Source organism: Sturnira hondurensis, unplaced genomic scaffold, assembly GCF_014824575.4.
Source record: "Sturnira hondurensis isolate 20B ecotype Veracruz unplaced genomic scaffold, ASM1482457v3 Scaffold0000880, whole genome shotgun sequence".
Taxonomy (NCBI): Eukaryota; Metazoa; Chordata; class Mammalia; order Chiroptera; family Phyllostomidae; genus Sturnira; species Sturnira hondurensis.
In genome coordinates, this window is record NW_028073511.1 from 12,475,256 (window position 1) to 12,494,581 (window position 19,326).

General features: G+C 45.0%; 1 protein-coding gene and 1 long non-coding RNA gene across 2 annotated transcripts in view; one reads left to right on the forward strand and one right to left on the reverse strand.

The window, feature by feature from the left end:
* Positions 1-1,348, reverse strand: part of TRAM2 (translocation associated membrane protein 2) — a 75,236-nt gene extending 73,888 nt beyond the window's left edge. The window contains exon 1 of the mRNA XM_037054818.1: positions 1,099-1,348. Within this exon, the coding sequence (XP_036910713.1) occupies positions 1,099-1,218 (120 nt within the window). The 5' untranslated portion in view covers positions 1,219-1,348. The remainder of the gene's footprint in view (positions 1-1,098) is intronic.
* A 1,571-nt stretch (positions 1,349-2,919) lies between these two features.
* On the forward strand, positions 2,920-11,152 carry LOC118992830 (uncharacterized). The gene is made up of 3 exons (XR_005067722.1): positions 2,920-4,675; positions 9,442-9,636; positions 10,703-11,152. It is a non-coding gene; the product is annotated as an uncharacterized LOC118992830 (long non-coding RNA).
* Positions 11,153-19,326: the final 8,174 nt, after the last annotated feature.

Genomic DNA, 19,326 nt, shown 5'->3' on the forward strand with positions numbered 1-19,326 from the left:
AAGGAAAAATTAGCCCTGCTAGAATCCTCCATCTTCAAGGCAGTTTACAAATGGTTATAGCTTTCTAACCCATTCCCGAGAATGCAGATAAGCAACCCTACTCAGAATGGAGGACAAGGTGCTGCCTCATTGGAGACCACACTGAGGGTGAGGGGAGTGTCACTATCTCACTCCAGCCAAGATATACCACTGTAAGCCCTATTACGGTAACTTTCCTCCAGTTCTTCGAACTTTTGCATATCACGTTTTTCTCAATCTCTCTTAGGTGTAGAGAGTCCTTCCCACCAGATCCTGGGCAGTGGGGCTTACTACAAGTCCCAGCTCTGTAAGGCCCGCACCAACGCAGCGCTGGGGAGGTGGGGGAGGGGCAGTGGTATGACCCCCATCCTCTTTCCCCTATGCCCACAGCCACGAGAATCAACTTGCCCCTAAAAGCACAGGTTATCCCGTCCCTCTCCCTAGCTCTGTAACAGGAAGAAGCTCTGGGTCCACCACAGATGAAACTAAAGAAATAATCCAGAGTGATAATGAGTAGCACGAAAACTGGCCCTTAGGCAAGGGGGAAAAGGTGGGGTGGGCGGGAGGACACTGCTGGGATGGGGCCAAGGCCACACGTGAAGATGCAAAAGACCCAGAAAATCAGATGGGAGGTGGGAAAGGGTCGGGGTCCCTCCCGCTGGAAAAGCCTAGAAGAGGTGGCAGCCACCGCTTGAGAGAGGGAGATAGTTGTGCAATGACTCCGGGTCTGGGAGTCTCCGGGCTTGGCTCCCGGACACCAGAAAGGAAACCCCACTGTTCGGGCCAGGATGGCAGCACTGCGGTTGGTTCGAGGCCAGGCTTAGGATTCAGGGCTGCAGAGAAAGCTGCAGGATATGCTGGGTGCATATAGGGGTGGCTGAGCAGGGCACGGCTGGCAAGGAGGGGAGGGGGGGTTGTCTGGGCTGACTTGGACACCAAGGCGGGTACAGTGTACAAAGCCGGGGTGCAGATAACGTACATGGCAGCCCCGCGCCCCAGCTCAGAGGAGGACCCCGGGGACCTGCAGGGGTCCGCCGGGCTGCCCACGAGAAAGGGTACCCCCTCCCGGATCTCGCTCACCTCGAACATAAGCCCTATGAGAACGCAGAGCACAAGGCAGAAGCCGATGTCCGCATGGTTGTGGATGACGAACTCCTGGCTGAAGAGTGGGTAACTTTTCGTCCTCCTGCGGAAAGCCATGGCAGCGGGCGCGCAGCGGCCGGCCGGGCCCTCACCCTGCGCTCACAAGCCGCCGCGCAAACTTCTCCAGCCCCGGCCCGGTCCGCCCGCCGGCCCGCAGCCCGCTCGCCCTCCCGCCAGCCGGCCTAGCGCCCAACAACTTCGGGGCCCGCCCCCTTCCTCCGACCGCCCCCGCCCCCGCCGCCGGAACCGCCCCCGGCCGCAGCCCCCTCCCAACTAGCTGCCCGCACCCGGAGCGCCGGCTCGATCCGGCCCCGCCCCCCGTGCACTTAACCCCCTAGCCGCCGGGGACGCTGCCGAGGCGGAGCCGGCGGGCGCGGCCAAGGTACCCCTCACTCCCGGCTCTCGTCGCTCCGGGTACCCCTCGCCCCGGACCCCGTCGCTGCTCGCCCGCGCCGCACCCCGCCGCATTCTTAGTGTTGCTGCTGGGCCGCTCCAGGCGCCCACCCAGCAGGCCGCAGGGGACGCAGACGCCGGACCCTGTCCTGCCCGGACAGGAAGTGGGCCCGAGTTTCCCACTCCCGACGCCCGCTCCTTCCTCCGCGGAAAAGGAAGGCCCGGGCGGCCGCGGGCAGCCGGATATTCCCTGGGGTGCAAGCTGTGGCCGTGGGGCGCCAAGAGCCGCGCAGGTTCAGTGGAGGGGAAGCTGCATGCTGGCCTCCTAGCTGACCACCGCGCACTGCAAGAACGGTAGATGGGGTACTTATTGAGACCTTGCAGTGGGTTAGGCATGATCTTATTGCTGGGATTAAGCCGCAAACAAACAAAAAAGACCCTGCCCTTGGGGAGCCTTGGTTCCAAATTGGGGGGTGGGAGGCGGGGAATCGATGCGTGCATTGTTGTTCGCTCTTTTGGAACCCGTGCGCTATTGTAAATTCGTTTTACACGTCTTACCCAGAGTCTACCTTCAGTATTAATTGGTATGTAGAAATGGAAGAATAAACACTGAAGGAGTTTCTCATTGAGAGTTAAATAATTTATTTTTATTTTTTTGTTGGTTTGAAAGAGATTGATTTGTGTCGTTCCACTTATTTATGCATGCATTGTTCGCTTCTTGTATGTGCCCTGCCTGACCAGAGATGGAACGTGCAACCTTGGCGTATGGGGAGGACTCTCAAAATAACAGCTACCTGGCCGGGGCTAATACTCAGTTTTAAAAGTAATCTTGGATAGCACAAGAGATACTTTTAATAAATTAATTTATATTGACAAATAATTGGTTTCCACCAGTAATGGAGTCAACTAATCACTTTTTAGTTGTCAACAACAAAAAACCCCAAAACTATTCTTATTCACTCTTTATTAGGTCTATAGTTATTTCACTTGTAAGTAAATATGATTTCTTAAAAATGACACAGTATGAAATGTGATTGACACTGGACTTATCTAGGGTTCCTAGATAAATTTCACATCTTAAAGATTCTTGACTCTATAGTATTTAGCAGTCTTTGGTCTGTAATTCCTTTAAATAACTTAAGGGAATGGGAATGTGATACCCATGTGAGTCCACATGGGAATGTGGACTAACCTTCAATTATCTTCAGGACTGACCTTTCTTAGCCTGACTGTTGTGGCTCAGTGGATGAGTGCTGGCCTATGAACCAAAGGGTCATTGGTTCAATTCCCAGTCAGGGCACATGCCTGGGTTGAGGTCCCCAGTTGGGGTCATATGAGAGGCAACGATACATTGCTATTTCTCTCCTCTTTCTCCCTCCCTTCCCCTTTCTCTAAAAATAATATTTAAAAAACTGACCTTTCTTAAAGTTGGACCTTAGTGTTATCAGAAATAGATCAAGAACTCTGGAGCATCTCATTTTTCCACCTATGAAGAGGTGTTTTCAGCTGAGCTTAAATGAATCAGGGGCTTTGTCTAGAAATAAATGATAAAGATTTATTCAAGGGTCTTAGGGTTTGCAAATCAGAAACACAACTGGACAATATGCAGAATGTTCTCCAAGAAGAAAGAAAAGCTGAGGGTTCTTAAGAGTAAAAAGTACATTCTTGAGACAAATCAGTCCTGCCTCTGGTTATAGTCCAAAATGGTAATCCTCTAGATGACAGGTGGGCTGGATAATGAATGTCAAATGGGCTGGATATGTGAATATTGTTTCCACAGTTCTTCAGGTTTGATGTATAGTCCAGGCAATGGTGAAGGACTGGAATGATCAAAAGTTTAAATTCCCAGGCTAGTTTAAACAAGAATAAAGTCCTTTTCCCATACCTCAATGTGAGAAATAAATTACGTCATTGTAGTAATTTAGCAGTTTGACTATAGTGACTCCATTTTGTTTCTCCATTCCATTCCTCAGTATTCAGATTTTCAAACTGCAGCCACTTGATTAGGTTGAACCTTATGAAATTGGTTTCATTATAGATGAAAACTGGAATACCAGCATTTCAGACAGTTCAACCTAATAATTACCTAGTGTTTCCACAAGACAACTTGTAAAAGATGTTGTGGTGGGAATTTTTTGCAAAAAATGGGATGTTGACCTCTGAATGGTGACTTTAGGCTAAATGCCCTGAGATAGTTGGGTATTACACCTCCACATTTATAAATGAGAAACCTGAAGTGAAGGGAACGGCTTAATCTGTGCTCGTATTGCTGACTGCCAATCCTAGGCTCTTTCAGGTACAACTGAACAATTAGACACAGGGTTCTCAAATTCGTGGTTTGATATTTCGCTGCCTTGAAACCCCGTGGAAGAAGGATAAATGCCTACTTCAGCCATCACAACCACCTCTAAGTCCTAGTTTTAAAACCATCTTCAACCCAAAAGGGACTTCTTCTCAACCCTTTGCATCCAATCAGTCATGGAGCCAATGAATTTTACCTCAGGATCTCCCCCACCATCTCCCACCTCCACCATTCTTTACCTGGCCCACACTTGTTACCCATAGATGCCCTTCCTTCAGTACTTTCCCTTGTCATATGTCATTGTATTAGAAACATTTATTGAGTACCCACTAAGTACCAGGCACTGTGCTAGTTACTAGAAACAGAAAGATAAGACAATCATGTTTAATTGTTTTAAGACATGTCCTCAAGCTGTTTGATACTCCTCCCTTCGAGGGGTGGCAAATAGTCCCCCACCCCCTTAAGTGTGGCCTGGACTTAGTAGCTCACTGCTGACAAATGGAATATGGCATAAGTTTTGATGGTACAATTTCCAAGACGAAGTCATAAAAGGCATTTTGGGTTTTCTCCTCTTCTGTTGGATCACTTGCTCTGGGGAAGCCAGCTGCCATGTTGTAAGGACACTCAAGCAGCTTAATGAAGACACCCTGATGGCATGGAACCAGGGCCTCCCGCCGACAACCAGCACTAAATCCAGGTGTGCAAGTGAGCTATTGTGGCAGCCGGTCCTCCGGCTCCAGTCAGACCTTCAGATGATTGCAGACCCAGCTGACCTGTTGGTTCCAAAGCGATGAGAGACCCTGAGCCAGAACTAGCAAGGTAGGCCACTCCTACTAAATTCCTGACACAGAGCAATGGTGAGATAGTCGGTGTTTGCTGGTTTAAGTTGCTAAATCTTATTGTCATGTGTTATGCAACAAGAGGTAATTAATAACCCTGATGGAGCTTATAATCTTTTAGAAGAAACAGAGACATTACAATTTAGTGTGATGATGGTGATCTAAGAACATCTTGAAGTATATAAGCTATGAATGCAAAGGTAACTTAATTCTGTCTGGAGTATAGGGAAGGGGATATTTGGGCTGGACCTTTATCTAGAAGAATTTTACTGACAATGCAGAAGAGAGAGATTGGAGGTGAATTATGAAGAGTTCAGGATCGTAATGGGCTTTGAATGTCATGATGAAGAATTGTGAATTTCATTGTATCAAGTCAAATTTATCAAATTTATCAAATTTGATAAATTTCATATTATATCATCATGTTGTATACTTTAAATAATCTTACAGTTTTGTCAGTTATAACTCAAAAAGCTGAAAAAAATTTTTTAAACAATTGTGAATTTATTCTGCCAACAATGGGAAGGAACGGGTAGTTTTTAATCATGACCAAATCTGTTTGTAGAGAGAAAGTTATCATAAATATGAAAAGTCATTTTTATTTAAAGAGTGGTATCAGGAAGACCACTTGAGAAACTATTATACCAGTCCAGTAAAAAAGAAATGAACACTTCACAAAGAATAGTTTGATAAGAATCAAAAAGAGAAGAATTATTTCAGACATTTCAAGGGTTAATTAATTGGATTTGGCTTTACGGTAAGAAATACAGGAGTTGGAAGGGTCAGAATTTTAGGCTAGTATGTATAAGGAGTGATATAAATGAGGCGAAAGAGAAGAAGAGACGGCCTCAGCTTTGAACCAGCTGGGCTTGAGGAGTGGAGTCACAAGACATCCGAATCAACACTTGGACAACTCAGCTGGAAACTGCGGGATGGATTTAAGGAGGGAAAACCAGAATTAAATGTATTCGTGGTTCATCTACAATGGAACTGCTGAAGCCATGTGCTTAAGTAAGTGTTCCCTGGAGAGTGTGCTGAATGAGGGGGAAGAAAAAAACCAAGGTCAACATAACCCTAAAAAGGAAGGAGGAGGAAAAGGAAAAGGTGGGGTGGAGGAAAGCACGACACATGCATTTCACAACAGAGGTTAAATTAGGTAGGATGAGAACAAAACGAGGCCTTACACATAAACATGATGGCCTTTAAGAGCCCACTCATGGAGAGACTTCCAGCCAAGATGGAGGCGTAGGTGGAAACACTGTGCCCCCTCCCACAACTAAATTTAAAGACAGCAAAGTTTTAAAAACACAAAACACAGCCAAAACAGTGAAAATTGAACTGTACGGAAGTCCCACAACAACAAACCACTCAGCCAGACCAGTAAGAGGGGTGGAGTCAACAACAGAGCAGGGTCCAGCTGGAAAGATTGTTCAGTCCAACCGACCCAGGAGCAGAGGCGGAGGTGGTTGGTGGATCCCAGGCGTGGGGTGGTGAAAGGCGGACCTAGTGAGGGCACAGGGCAGCTGGCTGACTGCAGTCACACATTCGCATGCAGATAAACCAAGCAAAACAGCGAACAGTGAGACAGACCCTGCAGGCTAGGGCCCCAGTGACAGGAATTAGAGCCTGAAAGCACCAACTGGAAAGACTTTCTCGGGGTCGAGGGGCTGGGAGAGGCTCCCAGGCTCACAAAGAGTTCGTTGGAGAGACCCACAGGGTCCTGGAGAGTACACATGCCCACACACCTGGGAACCAGCACCAGAGGGGCCCAATTTGCTTGTGGGAAGCCTCAGAGGGGACAGAAATCTGAGAGAGAGTGGAGGGGAGCAAAGCGCCATTTTTTCCCCTATCTGACTCTGCCCCCACATACAGCGCCACAACCCAGCCACTGGGTTGCATCACCCTGGTGAACACCTAAGGCTCTGCCCCTCATACATAACAGGTGCAAACAGACCAAACATTATGATTCAAGAACAGCTCAAAGCCCCAGAGCCTATAATTCTAAATGACCAAGAAATAGCCAAACTTTTGGATGCATAGTTCAAAATATGGTGATCAGGGTGCTCACAGAATTGGTTGATTTTAGCCACAAATTAGAGGAACATATGAAGGATAAACTGATTGAAATGAAGGGAAATGCACAGGAAACCAATAGTGATGGAAAGGAAACTGGGACTCAAATCAAGGGAGTGGACCAGAAGGAAGAAAGAAACAACCAAACAGAAAAGAATGAAGAAACAAGAATTCAAAAAAATGAGGAGAGGCTTAGGAACCTCTAGGACATCTTTAAATGTTCCAACATCCGAATTATAGGGGTACCAGAAGGGAAAAGAATGAGCAACAAGTGGAAAACTTAGTTGAACAAATAATAAAGGAGAACTTCCCCAATCTGACCAAATAGACTTACAGGAAATCCAGGAAACTCAGAGAGTCCCAAAGAAGTTGGACCCAAGAAGGAACACACCAAGGCACATCATAATTACCTTACCCAAGATTAAAATGAAGGAGAGAATTCTAGAAGCAGCAAGAGAGAAGGGGATAGTCACCTACAAAGGAGTTCCCATCAGACTGTCAGCTTATTTCTCAAAAGAGACCTTACAGGCAAGAAGGGGCTGGAAAGAATTATTCCTAGTCATGAAATCCAAAGACCTACAGCCAAGATTGCTTTACCCAGCAAAGCTTTCATTTAGAATGGAAGGACAGATAAAGTGCTTCTCAGATAAGATCAAGTTCAAGGAGTTCATCATCACCAAGCCCTAATTTTATGAAATGTTAAAGGGACTTATCTAAGAAAAAGAAGATAAAAAACATGAACAATGAAAGGACAGCAAACTCACAGTTATTAACAACCACACCTAAAACAAAAGCAAACTAAGTGGACAGCTAGATGGGGAGTGGAAACATAGAAATGGAGATCACATGGAGGGTTAGCAACGGGAGTGGGAGTAGGAGAAGAGGGGAGAAGGTACAGAGACTAGCATAGATGGTCAGTAGAAAATAGACGGGGGGAGGGCAGGAATACTATGAGAAATACAGAATCTAAAGAACTTGTTACACATGGACATGAACGAAAGGGGGGTAATGGTGGGGCAGGGGTATGGAGGGGACTGAAGTGGGGAATGGGACAACTGTAATTGCTTACTCAATAAAATATATTTTAAAAAATAATTAAGAAAATAAAAGTTTTTTAAAAGCCTACTCTTTTTTTCCTCTAATTTATTTTTAGAGAGGGGAAAGGAGGGAAAGAAACATCAATGTGTGGTTGCCTCTCACGTGCCCTGCACTAGGAACCTGGCTCACAACCCAAGCATGTGCCCTGACTGGTAATCAAACCAGCGACTCTTCGGTCCTCAGGCCAGCACTCAATCCATCAAGCCACACCAGCCAAGGCTAAGAGCCCACTCTTAATTGAACATTGGAACGGGCTTACCACTGGGTAGAAGACTAGAAAAGGAGGAAAGAAAATGGTCTATTCTTTTAAGAAGTTTGGTGAGAAGAAGAAAATAACTGACATTTGCTGGGATATAAGAAGATTTAAGGAAAGATCTTAAAATTACATATATTTATTTTTTGAGATTGGTGCATCTTTGGAGACAGAGAAGAAACACTCAGGAGAGAGGGAGAGAGGATTTAAAATGCTGAAAATACATCCCTGGCTGGTGTGCCTCAGTAGACTGAACACCAGCCTGCCAACTGAAAGGTCATCGGTTCGATTCCCAGTCTGGGTACATGCCTGGGGGGCGGGCCAGGTCCCTGGTGGGAGGTGTTGCAAGCAACCAATTGATATTTCTCTCTGTCTCTTTCTCCCTCCCCCTTTCTCTAAAAATAAATGAACAAAATCTATAAAACACTGGAAGTAAAGGAGATCAATGATGAAACTAAGGGGAAGACTAGAGCGTAGCTCCAACAACAGGAGAAAAGAAAATTCCTCAGAGGCTGGGCAGGGACCTAGGAATGGGTGAGCATATAGTTATGTCTAGAGGTGGAGGAGATAATAACCTCTCACATTTATTTTGTATTTATGGTTGCCCTGTGAGGGAGGCAAGACAGTTATTACCAACCCCTTCTTGAAGCTGTTCTGAGACACATGAATGACCAAGAGCCACATAATTAGTGGGTGACTGAACCAGAACTCAGACCAGCAGGTCAGCACTGGGTTCCCTTGGCTGGACCTCACTATAACCTTTCAGGCTTCCTAAAGCGTGGCACTGATCAGGTAGGCAGCGTCTGCCCCTCTCTGTGTCTGCCTTCCACTCACGAGGCCCATGTTCCATATCCCTTTGTCTAAAAGGTAACCATCCTTTAAGAGAAAGACTGTGTACCACTTCCTTTGCAAAGCTGTCTTCAAAGCACTAGGTTGGAGGCATGCCTGCAGCATCTTGTGCACGCCTCTCAGGTAGCAGCAGGTTCTCCTGCAACCAGCGTTTATCTGTCCCTTTCACCCCTCTTTTGGACGGCGTGACCCTTCAGGGCAGGAATCCATCTACTCACACTTACATTCCAGCAGCACAGAGTGTCCCACGTGGTGTGTTCTCATCAAGTGTTGGTTGCATGAGTGACTGGGTAAGAGATGCGGTGCTGTGATTGGCATAAATGTGACCACTATCCCTCAAAGTGAAAAATGCATTTTCTCACATAACATGATGCCCTGAGTTAGTTCATTCCCAGGGATAAGGGATTGATTCATCAAAGACTAGCATCTTAAGGTGCTTCTACTTTGTCACTTTGTGTTTGCTTTTGTCACAGGCTTGTCCCTCGTGTTTACAAAGTGGCTGTAGCAGCTCCAGACACTCTATCGTTCATACAAGACCCAACATCACACAAGAAGATGATGAGCATTTTGAAGTGTAAAGAAGACTTTCCCAGAAACCCTGGAATCCCTTCACTCCTCACTGGCCATAATAGCACCACAGGACCATTCCTAAAATAGTCATTGGCAAGGTGAGTGAAACTGGCATGATCGGATTAACTTCACCAGGAAGGCATCCTCAGAAGGACTGGAGAGAGTTCCAGCCTTTTTTGAAGATCCTTACTTCCCCTGAGTTACCCCTTACCTGAACAAAATAAAAATTCTAATGACACAATTACTATAAGAATTCTCAGAAATGAATGTATTGGGTTGGCCAAAAAGTCCATATGGTTTCTTTTCATAAAATAAGACACATTTTTCACTTTCACCATTAAGTTTATTGATTCGGGTATTTAGAGTACATTGGCTAACTCCCACTATCGACTTCTAGCGGGTAGAGACCAGGGGTGCTGCCAAAGATCTTCCAACATGTAAGACAGCCCCACAGCAAAGAATTATTTGGCCAAAGTGTCAATAGTACCAAGAAACTTCACAAACCACATTGACATATTCAATCAGTCACAACACCTTCTCTACACAATGCACAAATCTTTTTTTACATTTAGTTGTGTTTTTACCTTTCTTGAAATAATAAAGCATAATAAGCCAAAAATGTTGCATATTTTCTTCTATTTTCAATAATAAAATGGCTACACAAAAATTCACCCATTCTGATAAGTTTTTTGAATGCACGCTGATATGACAGCTGTCACAATACAATCTAACAAAATTGTTTCAAATGAAGTTAAAGACAACCAAGCACTGCTAGAGCCGTCATATGGAAAAAACCAAGTTTTTGGCCAACTGAAGATGTAATTAATATCTACAAGTTCCAACGATGGCTGCTGGAAGCACACTGTAGGTTTAAATGTGAACTTGTCCTTGTGCATTCATTGCTCTCACACATGTGCGCCATACTCAGTGATGAAACCTTATTCAGTTCTATCCTGCTAGGACTCAAGCTCCAAATGAAGAGGTCTTTTTGGGGGGGCCTAGAACAGCACCTGAAATATAGTAGGATTTAGTAAATATTATTTAAAAATTTTTTTCATAGCAACAAATAAGGAGAATTGGTGTGGAGCAGGCATCCAGACGCTTATGTACTGTGATTTTTTTTCAAGGCTTTTTACTCTATACATTTGCTTCTTTGCCTCCCAGGACTCACAACACTTTTGCCTCAAACAAATCTTGCTTCCTGGTTTCTATGCACTCGGCGCATGAGCCTTACAAATGTCACCAACACAACAGGCACTGTGGGAGTGTCTGGCTGAAGGGTCCCCAGCTTGACAAAGTGGAGTGTGCTCTGATGGTCCAGCATGTCATGTCAGGTGCAACGGCACTTCTCATGAAAGGATGAAACTTCACAGCCATCAGATGTCCCTGCCCCCAGGTACCACAGCAGTTCAGTGCAATGGGTGGCTTACCAGGGGCTAGGTGGTGGGAGTGGCAGCCATGGGGGCGGGACCAGAGGCTTGCATGATCTGTAAAGAATCTTAAAACAATGATAAACCTCGAAAGGCAATGTTGTATCCTGGACTGAACCCTGGAACAAAATGGGCAACAGTGAAAATACTGCTAAAATCTAAATAAAGTCTGTTGTTTGCTTAATAGTGTTGTATCTGTGCTAATTTCTGTGTTTTGACAAATGTACTATGGTTATAGAAATTGAGTGAAATGTGTAAGGGGACTGTCTATACTAGTATTAAAATTCTCCCATAAATCTAAAATTATTACACAATTCAGAAGGTTTCTAAATGATAAAACTAAATACTGGTCTGCTTTTTTGTTATCACCATGAAAACTCTAAACAACGCTGATGATAAAAACGATGTTCCTTGGTCTCAGTTCTAAGTATCTATAGTTACTGTTGAGTCTTAATATATATGTAAGGTTTAACTTAGCACATTTTTACCATTTATTTTTTAATAGACATTTCATTCCATATGCAAGTTGATCCTAGGAACTCCTATATATACAGCTGACCCAGATATATATGGTCTCAAATGCACACATTTGTTTTAAGTTCATATCCAGTTGGAATTGTCTGAGCTTATTCCCAGCACAGGCATGTCTCCAACCCTAAGGTACTGCAAAATCTTGCATTTGAACCAAAAATTTGAAACAACAATAGCACAGTGATTTTAAAGATGAAGAAACAGAATATGTTACTTCAATTCTATCATTCTAGGAACCACTGTAGCTTCTATTATATTTACATTTTTAATATGTTTTATTGATTATGCCATTACAATTGTCCCATTTCCCCCCTGCATTCCCCTCCACCCTGCACACCCACTCCTCCCATTCCCCCCTTTAGTTCATGTCCATGTGTCTTAAGTTATTTAGATTCTGTATTTCCCATACTACTCTTGCCCTCCCCCCTGTCTATTTTCTACTGACCATCTATGCTAATTAGTCTCTGTACCTTCTCCCCTCTTCTCCTACTCCCACTCCCCTGTTGCTAACCCTCCATGTGTTCTTCATTTCTATGGTTCTACTCCTGATCTAGCTGTCCTCTTGGTTTGCTTTTGTTTTAGGTGTGGTTGTTAATAACTGTGAGTTTGATGTCCTTTCATTGTTCATATTTTTTATCTTCTTTTTCTTAGATAAGTCCCTTTAACATTTCATAAAATAAGGGCTTGGTGATGATGAACTCCTTGAACTTGACCTAATCTGAGAAGCACTTTATCTGTCCTTCCATTCTAAATGAAAGTTTTGCTGGGTAAAGCAATCTTAGATGTGGGTCCTTGCCTTTCATGACTTGGAATACTTCCTTCCAGTCCCTTCTTGCCTGTAAGGTCTCTTTTGAGAAATAAGCTGACAGTCTGATGGGAACTCCTTTATAGGTGACTGTCCCCTTATCTCTTGCTGCTTCTAGAATTCTCTCCTTCATTTTAATCTTGGGTAAGGTAATTATGATGTGCCTTGGTGTGTTCCTTCTTGGATCCAACTTCTTTGGGACTCTCTGAGTTTCCTGGATTTCCTGGAAGTCTATTTCCTTTGCCAGATTGGGGAAGTTCTCCTTTGTTATTTGTTCAACTAAGTTTTCCAGTTGTTGCTCTTTCTCTTCCCTTCTGGTACCCCTATAATTTGGATGTTGGAACATTTAAAGATGTCCTGGAGGTTCCTAAGCCTCTCCTCATTTTTTTGAATTCTTGTTTCTTCATTCTTTTCTGTTTGGTCATTTTTTTCTTCTTTCTGGTCCACTCCCTTGATTTTAGTACCAGTTTCCTTCCTATCACTATTGTTTCACTGTGCATTTTGCTTCATTTCACTTAGTTTAGCCTTCATTTTTTCATCTAATTTATGACTAAAATGAACCAGTTATGTGAGCATCCTGATCACCAGTATTTTGAACTGTACATCAGATAGGTTGGCTATCTCTTGGTTGCTTAGAAGTATTAGCTCTGGGGCTTTGGGCTGTTCTTCTTAAGCCATAATGTTTTGGTCTGTTCGCGCCTGTTACGTATGAGGGGCGGAGCCTCAGGTGTTCACCAGGGCGGGGCAACCCAGGTTGCTGGGTTGTTATGCTGTATGTGGGGGTGTGGTCAGAGAGGGGCAGTGGTGTTTGTTCTGCTCTCTCTCGGATTTTGGTCCCCTCTGCTGCTTCCCACAAGCAAATTGGGCCCTTCTGGTGCTAGTTCCCAGATGTGTGGGCTTGTGCACCCTCTACAACCCTGTGGGTCTCTCCAACGAACTCTCTGTGAACCTGGGAGCCTCTATCAGCACCTCAACCCCCAAAACTTTTTTCCAATTGGTGCTTTTAGGTTTTATTTCCCAGCACTGGGGCCCTGGTTTATGTGTTCTATCTCACTGCTTGCTTTTTTGCCTGATTTATCTGTGCGCGAATGTGTGACCACAGTCAGCCAGCGGCCCTGCACCCTCACTGGGTCCACCTGTTGCCACCCCACACCTGGGATCTGCCAACCACCACCTACACTCCTGGTCCTGCTACTTTTTCCTGTGGGACCCGCTGACTCCGCCCGTCTTACTGGTCTGGATGAGTGGTTCATTGTTGTCGGACTTTGGTATAGCTTAATTTTCTCTCTGTTTTGGTTGTGTTCTGATTTTTAAATATTTGTTGTTCAGAAACTTGGTTGTGCAAGGAGGTATAGTGTTTCCACCTATGGTTCCATCTTGGCCAGAAGTCTATATTTACATTTTAAAACAGTGAAACCGAGTGCAAAATGCCATATCATGTGTCATGATGATTCGGGGAATTTTTTTTTCATCTAGAGGATGAAAAAAAGGGGTTGTTAGAAATAACACTCTGAATTAAATATGCAAAGTGCCAGAGGGAGTAGAATTGAGATTCCAGGTTTTAGAAACTACCTTAAAGATCAGCCCTGGCTGGCGTAGCTCAGTGGATTGGGCACAGGCCTGTGAACCAAAGGATCACAGTTCAATTCCCAGTCAGGGCACATGCCTGGGTTGCAGGCCAGTTCCCAGCAGGGGACACACAAGAGGCAGCCATACATTGACGTTTCTCTCCCTCTCTCCTTTCCTTCCCCTCTAAAGATAAGTAAATAAAATCTTTTTAAAAAAACTACCTTAAAGATCACATAACCTTTCCCCTCATATTAGAGACAATGAAAGGAAAGCTCAAAAGCTTGCTGCAGTTAATAAGGATTTCATGAGTTGGGTTGAGGACAAGGGCTTCTTCCTCCGGGCTCCTGTCTGGCTCCCAACACTGGCTCTAGACCCCATGCCTGCTCTTTTTTAACATATAGGCAATAACTCAGTAAACCTGCCCATTGTCAGCTGGTTACTCAATGATAAAGTAAGACTCGGGAACCAGACAGTGGAGGGCTTTCACCACTGTTCTCTGATTTCTTTTCTCAGAGAGGGACACATTAATTCCAGACAACTAATAACTGCCACCTGATTTCAGATGGGCAAATGGGAGCATTTTTTAGAAAAAGACATAGCTCAAGCTGATATTAGAAATGAGTAAATTTTAGTCAGAAAACCCACAAACAGAAAAATACTGAAATACAACATTTGGGGAACAAGGCAACAATTTTAGGCATGGACTTCCACTGAGTCCTCCAATTTGGGGGTTATCGGGAGATAATACATTGGAGATAATACTTCAACTGCCCATCGAAGTATTTCTCTTATTTTTCCTGTGTTCAAGGAGAAAGCAATAATTTTCAGAATAGCACCTTTGTGATGCAGTGGGCCATCGCATCGAGGAAAATTGCTGCAGCAAGAACCAGGTGGAGAGGTTTCCATGAAGCTCTGTTGCTTGACAGCTGTGCCTGCCTGCCCCGGGCAGCTCTCTCCTAGACGGGGGAGAAAGGTAGACACTATCTTGGTTAAATTTAGGCACCTCCCTGTAAACCTTTGTTACCAGCCCTTGAAACATATATCTTTGTTTCTCAGATCACAGCCCTGTCTTCAGGAACTATTCACATGTGAATTGTCAGGTGTGGACACTACACGCAACTACTGGGGCACTGTCTTTGCATGGCTTCCTACCGCAATAGTTGGTTAGGTGTGCCCTGCTCCCCACTAAGCTATAATTGACCTCTTACCACATGCTTGGAAGGATAGATGGATGGGTGGGGAAAGAGATGGATGGTAGGTAGGAGGATAGGTGGAAGGGTAGATGGGTGAATAGTTGAGTGAGTAGGTAGATAAGTGATGGGTGGGTGGATCAACAGGTAAATGGATGAACAGATAAATGGATGTGTGGAAGAGCGGATGGGCGATGGACTAATGAATCAATATGCAGGAGTCTCTACCATCCCTTCTTTATACAGTTACTCCACAGTGAAGGATTCCCAAGGGCATCCTGCTTCGCACGGGAGATAGGTGCATGCCCAAAGCTCTATTTCGTTTGGGTAGGACTGTGCCTTGGGATAGATTTTAAAGCCCTGAAAGGCAGGAATTGTACTTTTCCATCTATGTGCTTTAGTAACCATTTTATTCTGTGCCACATAGTGGGTGCTGAGTGAATGAATATTTGTTGATAAAAAGAAGTGAATGATTTTAAAAACACAAGGAAGGCTCTTCCTGACCCTGAAACTTAGCCCCCTCATTTAAAATTTCTGTGCTTATATTCCAACATTAAAATTTCATTCCCTCATAAACCAGTTATGTACCCAGAAAGTATCCAGCTATGATGCAAAATATTCCTGGATGTTAAATGTATTAAACCCTTTCCATCTGTTGTTTCTTTAGCAGGAATTAGCTGTCCACATTGCTGTCTCTCTTGATTCCTTGCTGATGAGGTTGGACATGGGGCAGGCGCAGATGTTCCTGGGACTCGGCTGAAGTCAGAAAGGGCCCCAAACAGCAGGACGCCCCAGGGGCTGTGAAGAGGGGCCCAGAGACTCCTCTCGCTCCTGATCTTGGCAGCTGGCCCCTGGCCACACTGTCTTCTCAGCAGCCCCTCCTCCTGTCATGACAGGAATCCCTCACTTTGTGCCACAGGTTTTTGTCAACTGGGCAGGGCACTGAAGTGAGGAAAGAAATGAAGGGAGAAAAGGAAAAGTGAGAGTGACAAAGCACACATGAGAAGAAGGGAGACACAGGACCGTAAAGAGTGAAGAGAGTAAAAAGAGGGAGGGAGGCTGGACACGGACAGGGGGTAGATTGTGTTTGCAGCACAATGCCTCCAGCAATAGTATCATCATCATTGCATCTGAACAGGTGTGCAAAGATCCCATCTATTCATTAAACAACATGAAAATGGAACACATTTCTATTGGCCTCATCGGAAATCTTGGCAGATGCTGTCAGGAGGTACATGCTGCTTCTGAGATATGATTTTCAATAGTGTATACTGTGCTTTTTGATTCAGGGTGAGAAAAAGAGGAAAAGGGCATGGATTGTGCTTTTTTAAAAAATCACTTTGAAATTTTTCTCTCCAAGTGGATTTTGCCTTAGGCCACGTTGAGCTGCTCGGAAGAGCCATATGAGCATGAGCTGTGGCCGGGGGCCTGCCAGTAGCCTTTGGGCCACATTAAAGGCCATGCCAAGGGCTCATTTCTCTGAAATAGCCCACTGTGTCCCATCATGAGGGCATGCCCTTCGTGGCCCGCATCCTGCCCTTACTCCAACATTGTTCATAACTTCTATTCCTTCCTATTCCACTTCTGCTGTGACCTCAGTGTCCCTGTCTCCCACTCAGACATCTGAAGTCTGTGATTGAAGCAAAGAGCGTTTTGTTCCCAGCGGAACAAGGCTCAGAGAGACCGGCAGTGCCAGAGACGGGTGGACACCGTTAGTCAACGAACTAAAGCTGAGCAGTGTGCAGGATCCCCACGACAAACACCACCTTTCCCTGGGAAGGCAGCCAAGGCCCGGAGCCCTGCGTAGGAAATCCCCCGTGAGAGGCCCTTCCTGAGCACCACAGAAAATGGTTCTTTTCATAGGCTCCGAGTCTCCTTCCTTTCCAGTCATAAAGGCCCACATCACATCCCCTGTCCTGGCCCTCTGCACTCAGATCCGTGCCAAGTGCCCCAACCCAAGAGCCTTGCGGCTGCTGCATCATTCTCCTCCCCCTCCACACTCAGCAGGCTTCCCCCAGCCCTCAGAAACCTCCTGCTGTCTGAAGCTTCCTCCATCCAGTACTCAGTGCCTCACATGTGGAGCTAGTCAATATCATGACCTAACATCTCCAGAGGTTCCTCTGGTTTGAACAGAAACTATTTGTTGACTTTGCCAGATTAGCAAGGGGAGCAAATTCCACAGATGCCTCTGTCCCTAAGTCTCAAAGTTCAGCCCTCCAGTTTGATAGCAGGAGTGACGTGGTGAAGGGAGGTAGCCTAAGACTGCACAGGGGAACTACAGAACAGGCACTCTTTACGGAGAAAAGACTGGCTGGCAGGCAACTGCCTAAGCCTCTCTCACAGATTTATGTATTTAATCCTGTCAACAGCCCTCTGTAGTAGATACTATTACTAACCCCATTTTGCAGTGAAGAAAATGGAAGCCCGGAGATGGCAAGTAACTTGCAAGGCCCCGGGGTAGGAAGAGGTGTGCCTGGGAGTTGCCTCTCCTGGCATGCCCCAGGGGTAGCGGGAGACTTGGATTTCTCTGGCATGGCTTGGTGGGTTACTTCAGGCCAGCCATGCTCATCTTTTTTCAAGTCTCCACTTCCCAATCAGAAAAAAGTATGGCAATGAGGTGATTTCCTGGGATACTTCCATAAGGTGATGCTGAGATTTTTTTCTCCCTAATTATAAATGTACTCAGAAAAATCTCCAAATTTTCTGGACTAGGGAAAAGGGTTGAAGTAAGTGACACAGATGATATTCAGTGACCCCCTAAAGTATCCATCTGTACAAAGTATCCCTCTGTCCAGGCTAGGCCTTTGGGTTTCCAGGGCAGAGTTCTCAGGTGGGTACAGAGTGAAATTGGAAAAGTCAAGTCGGTGTTTGTGCTGCCTGTCACTACCAGAACCAGTAAGTAGAGACAAGGATCAAATCTTTATGGGTGCTTTACTCAGATGGCAGTGGTCTGAGAAGACAGTGGGTTGTGTGCTCTCAAAAACCATCTTAACATCTCATCTCAAGCCAACCTTTTACATAAGGAGAAGAAAAGGGCAGGTACGGGGTTTGGGAAAAATGTTAGTCAGATAAGAGTTGCAGTCTCTGGCAATTTTCTGGGCCTTTCTATATCTGTGGATCAACAAACAGTTCTTTATCTGAGTCACTGACGTTCCTACCCTGGAACACAGTGGCTCAGAGCCCCTGGAGCACAAAGATTGAATTGCTTGTGATTGACTTCCTGGAGTCAAGTACGTCATGCATTCCAGTTCCTGAGTTCCCCTATCATTCCCCCTGTTAGTTTTCAATTACTTTATTTCTATAAGATAAATTTAGTTAAAGAAATACAAACTAAAACCACATAAAAGCAGATAAGGTTATTTAAAAATCACTTTGCTGTTGAATAAACAGGCCTTCAGCATGTAGAAACTGTCCTGCAGGCAATCTGATGTGACTAATGGCATAAGACACATTAGTGGTGGTGTTGGAATTCATCTAAAATAGTGTTTAGTGCAGTTGACGAAAGTTTCATGCTTCCCAGCTCGGGCTACATTAGCATGGCTTTGTTGTTGTTGTTGTTTGTTTTTTGTTTTTGTTTTAGAGAAGGGAAGGGAGGGAGAAAGAGAGGGAGAAAAACATCAATGTGTGGTTGCCTCTCTCTCGCCCCCTACAGGGGACCCAGCCTGCAACCCAGGCATGTGCCCTGACCAGGAGTAGAACCAGTGACCCTTTGGTTCACAGGCCAGCACTCAGTCCACTGAGCCACACCAGCCAGGGCCGACATTAGTGTTTTTTAAAGAAAACATTTCCCTGTCTTCTAGAGTTACCATAGGTCCCCAATTATCTTTTCAGAGAAATACAAATGCCTACAAGACATGAAATAAAAGTTTGTTTGACATTGTTTCCTCAAAAAAGCAGTGCTGAGTATTAACCTGATATTTCAAGTTCTGTCATTCAAAAGCAAACAACAGCTGAGCGTCTCGGTCAACTAGAAGGCAACAGAAAGCATCTTTAACTCCAATACTGAATACCAGAGATTGTCCCCAGGTATTCTGTTTTGTACAATGTCATTTATGATCCTTAAATCTTGTATGGGGAATGGCAGAGCTGAATTAGTCCATATTTCTGAATCTTCTGAATTATTGAGTGTGTTCTTTTTTTTTACTGTTGTTCAATTACAGTTGTCCCAGTTTTTCCCCTGTTCCTCTGCCCTGCCCTGCCCACACCCACTGCTCCCTCAGTTAGTTCCCACCCTGTTGTCCTTGTTCATGGGTCCTTTATACA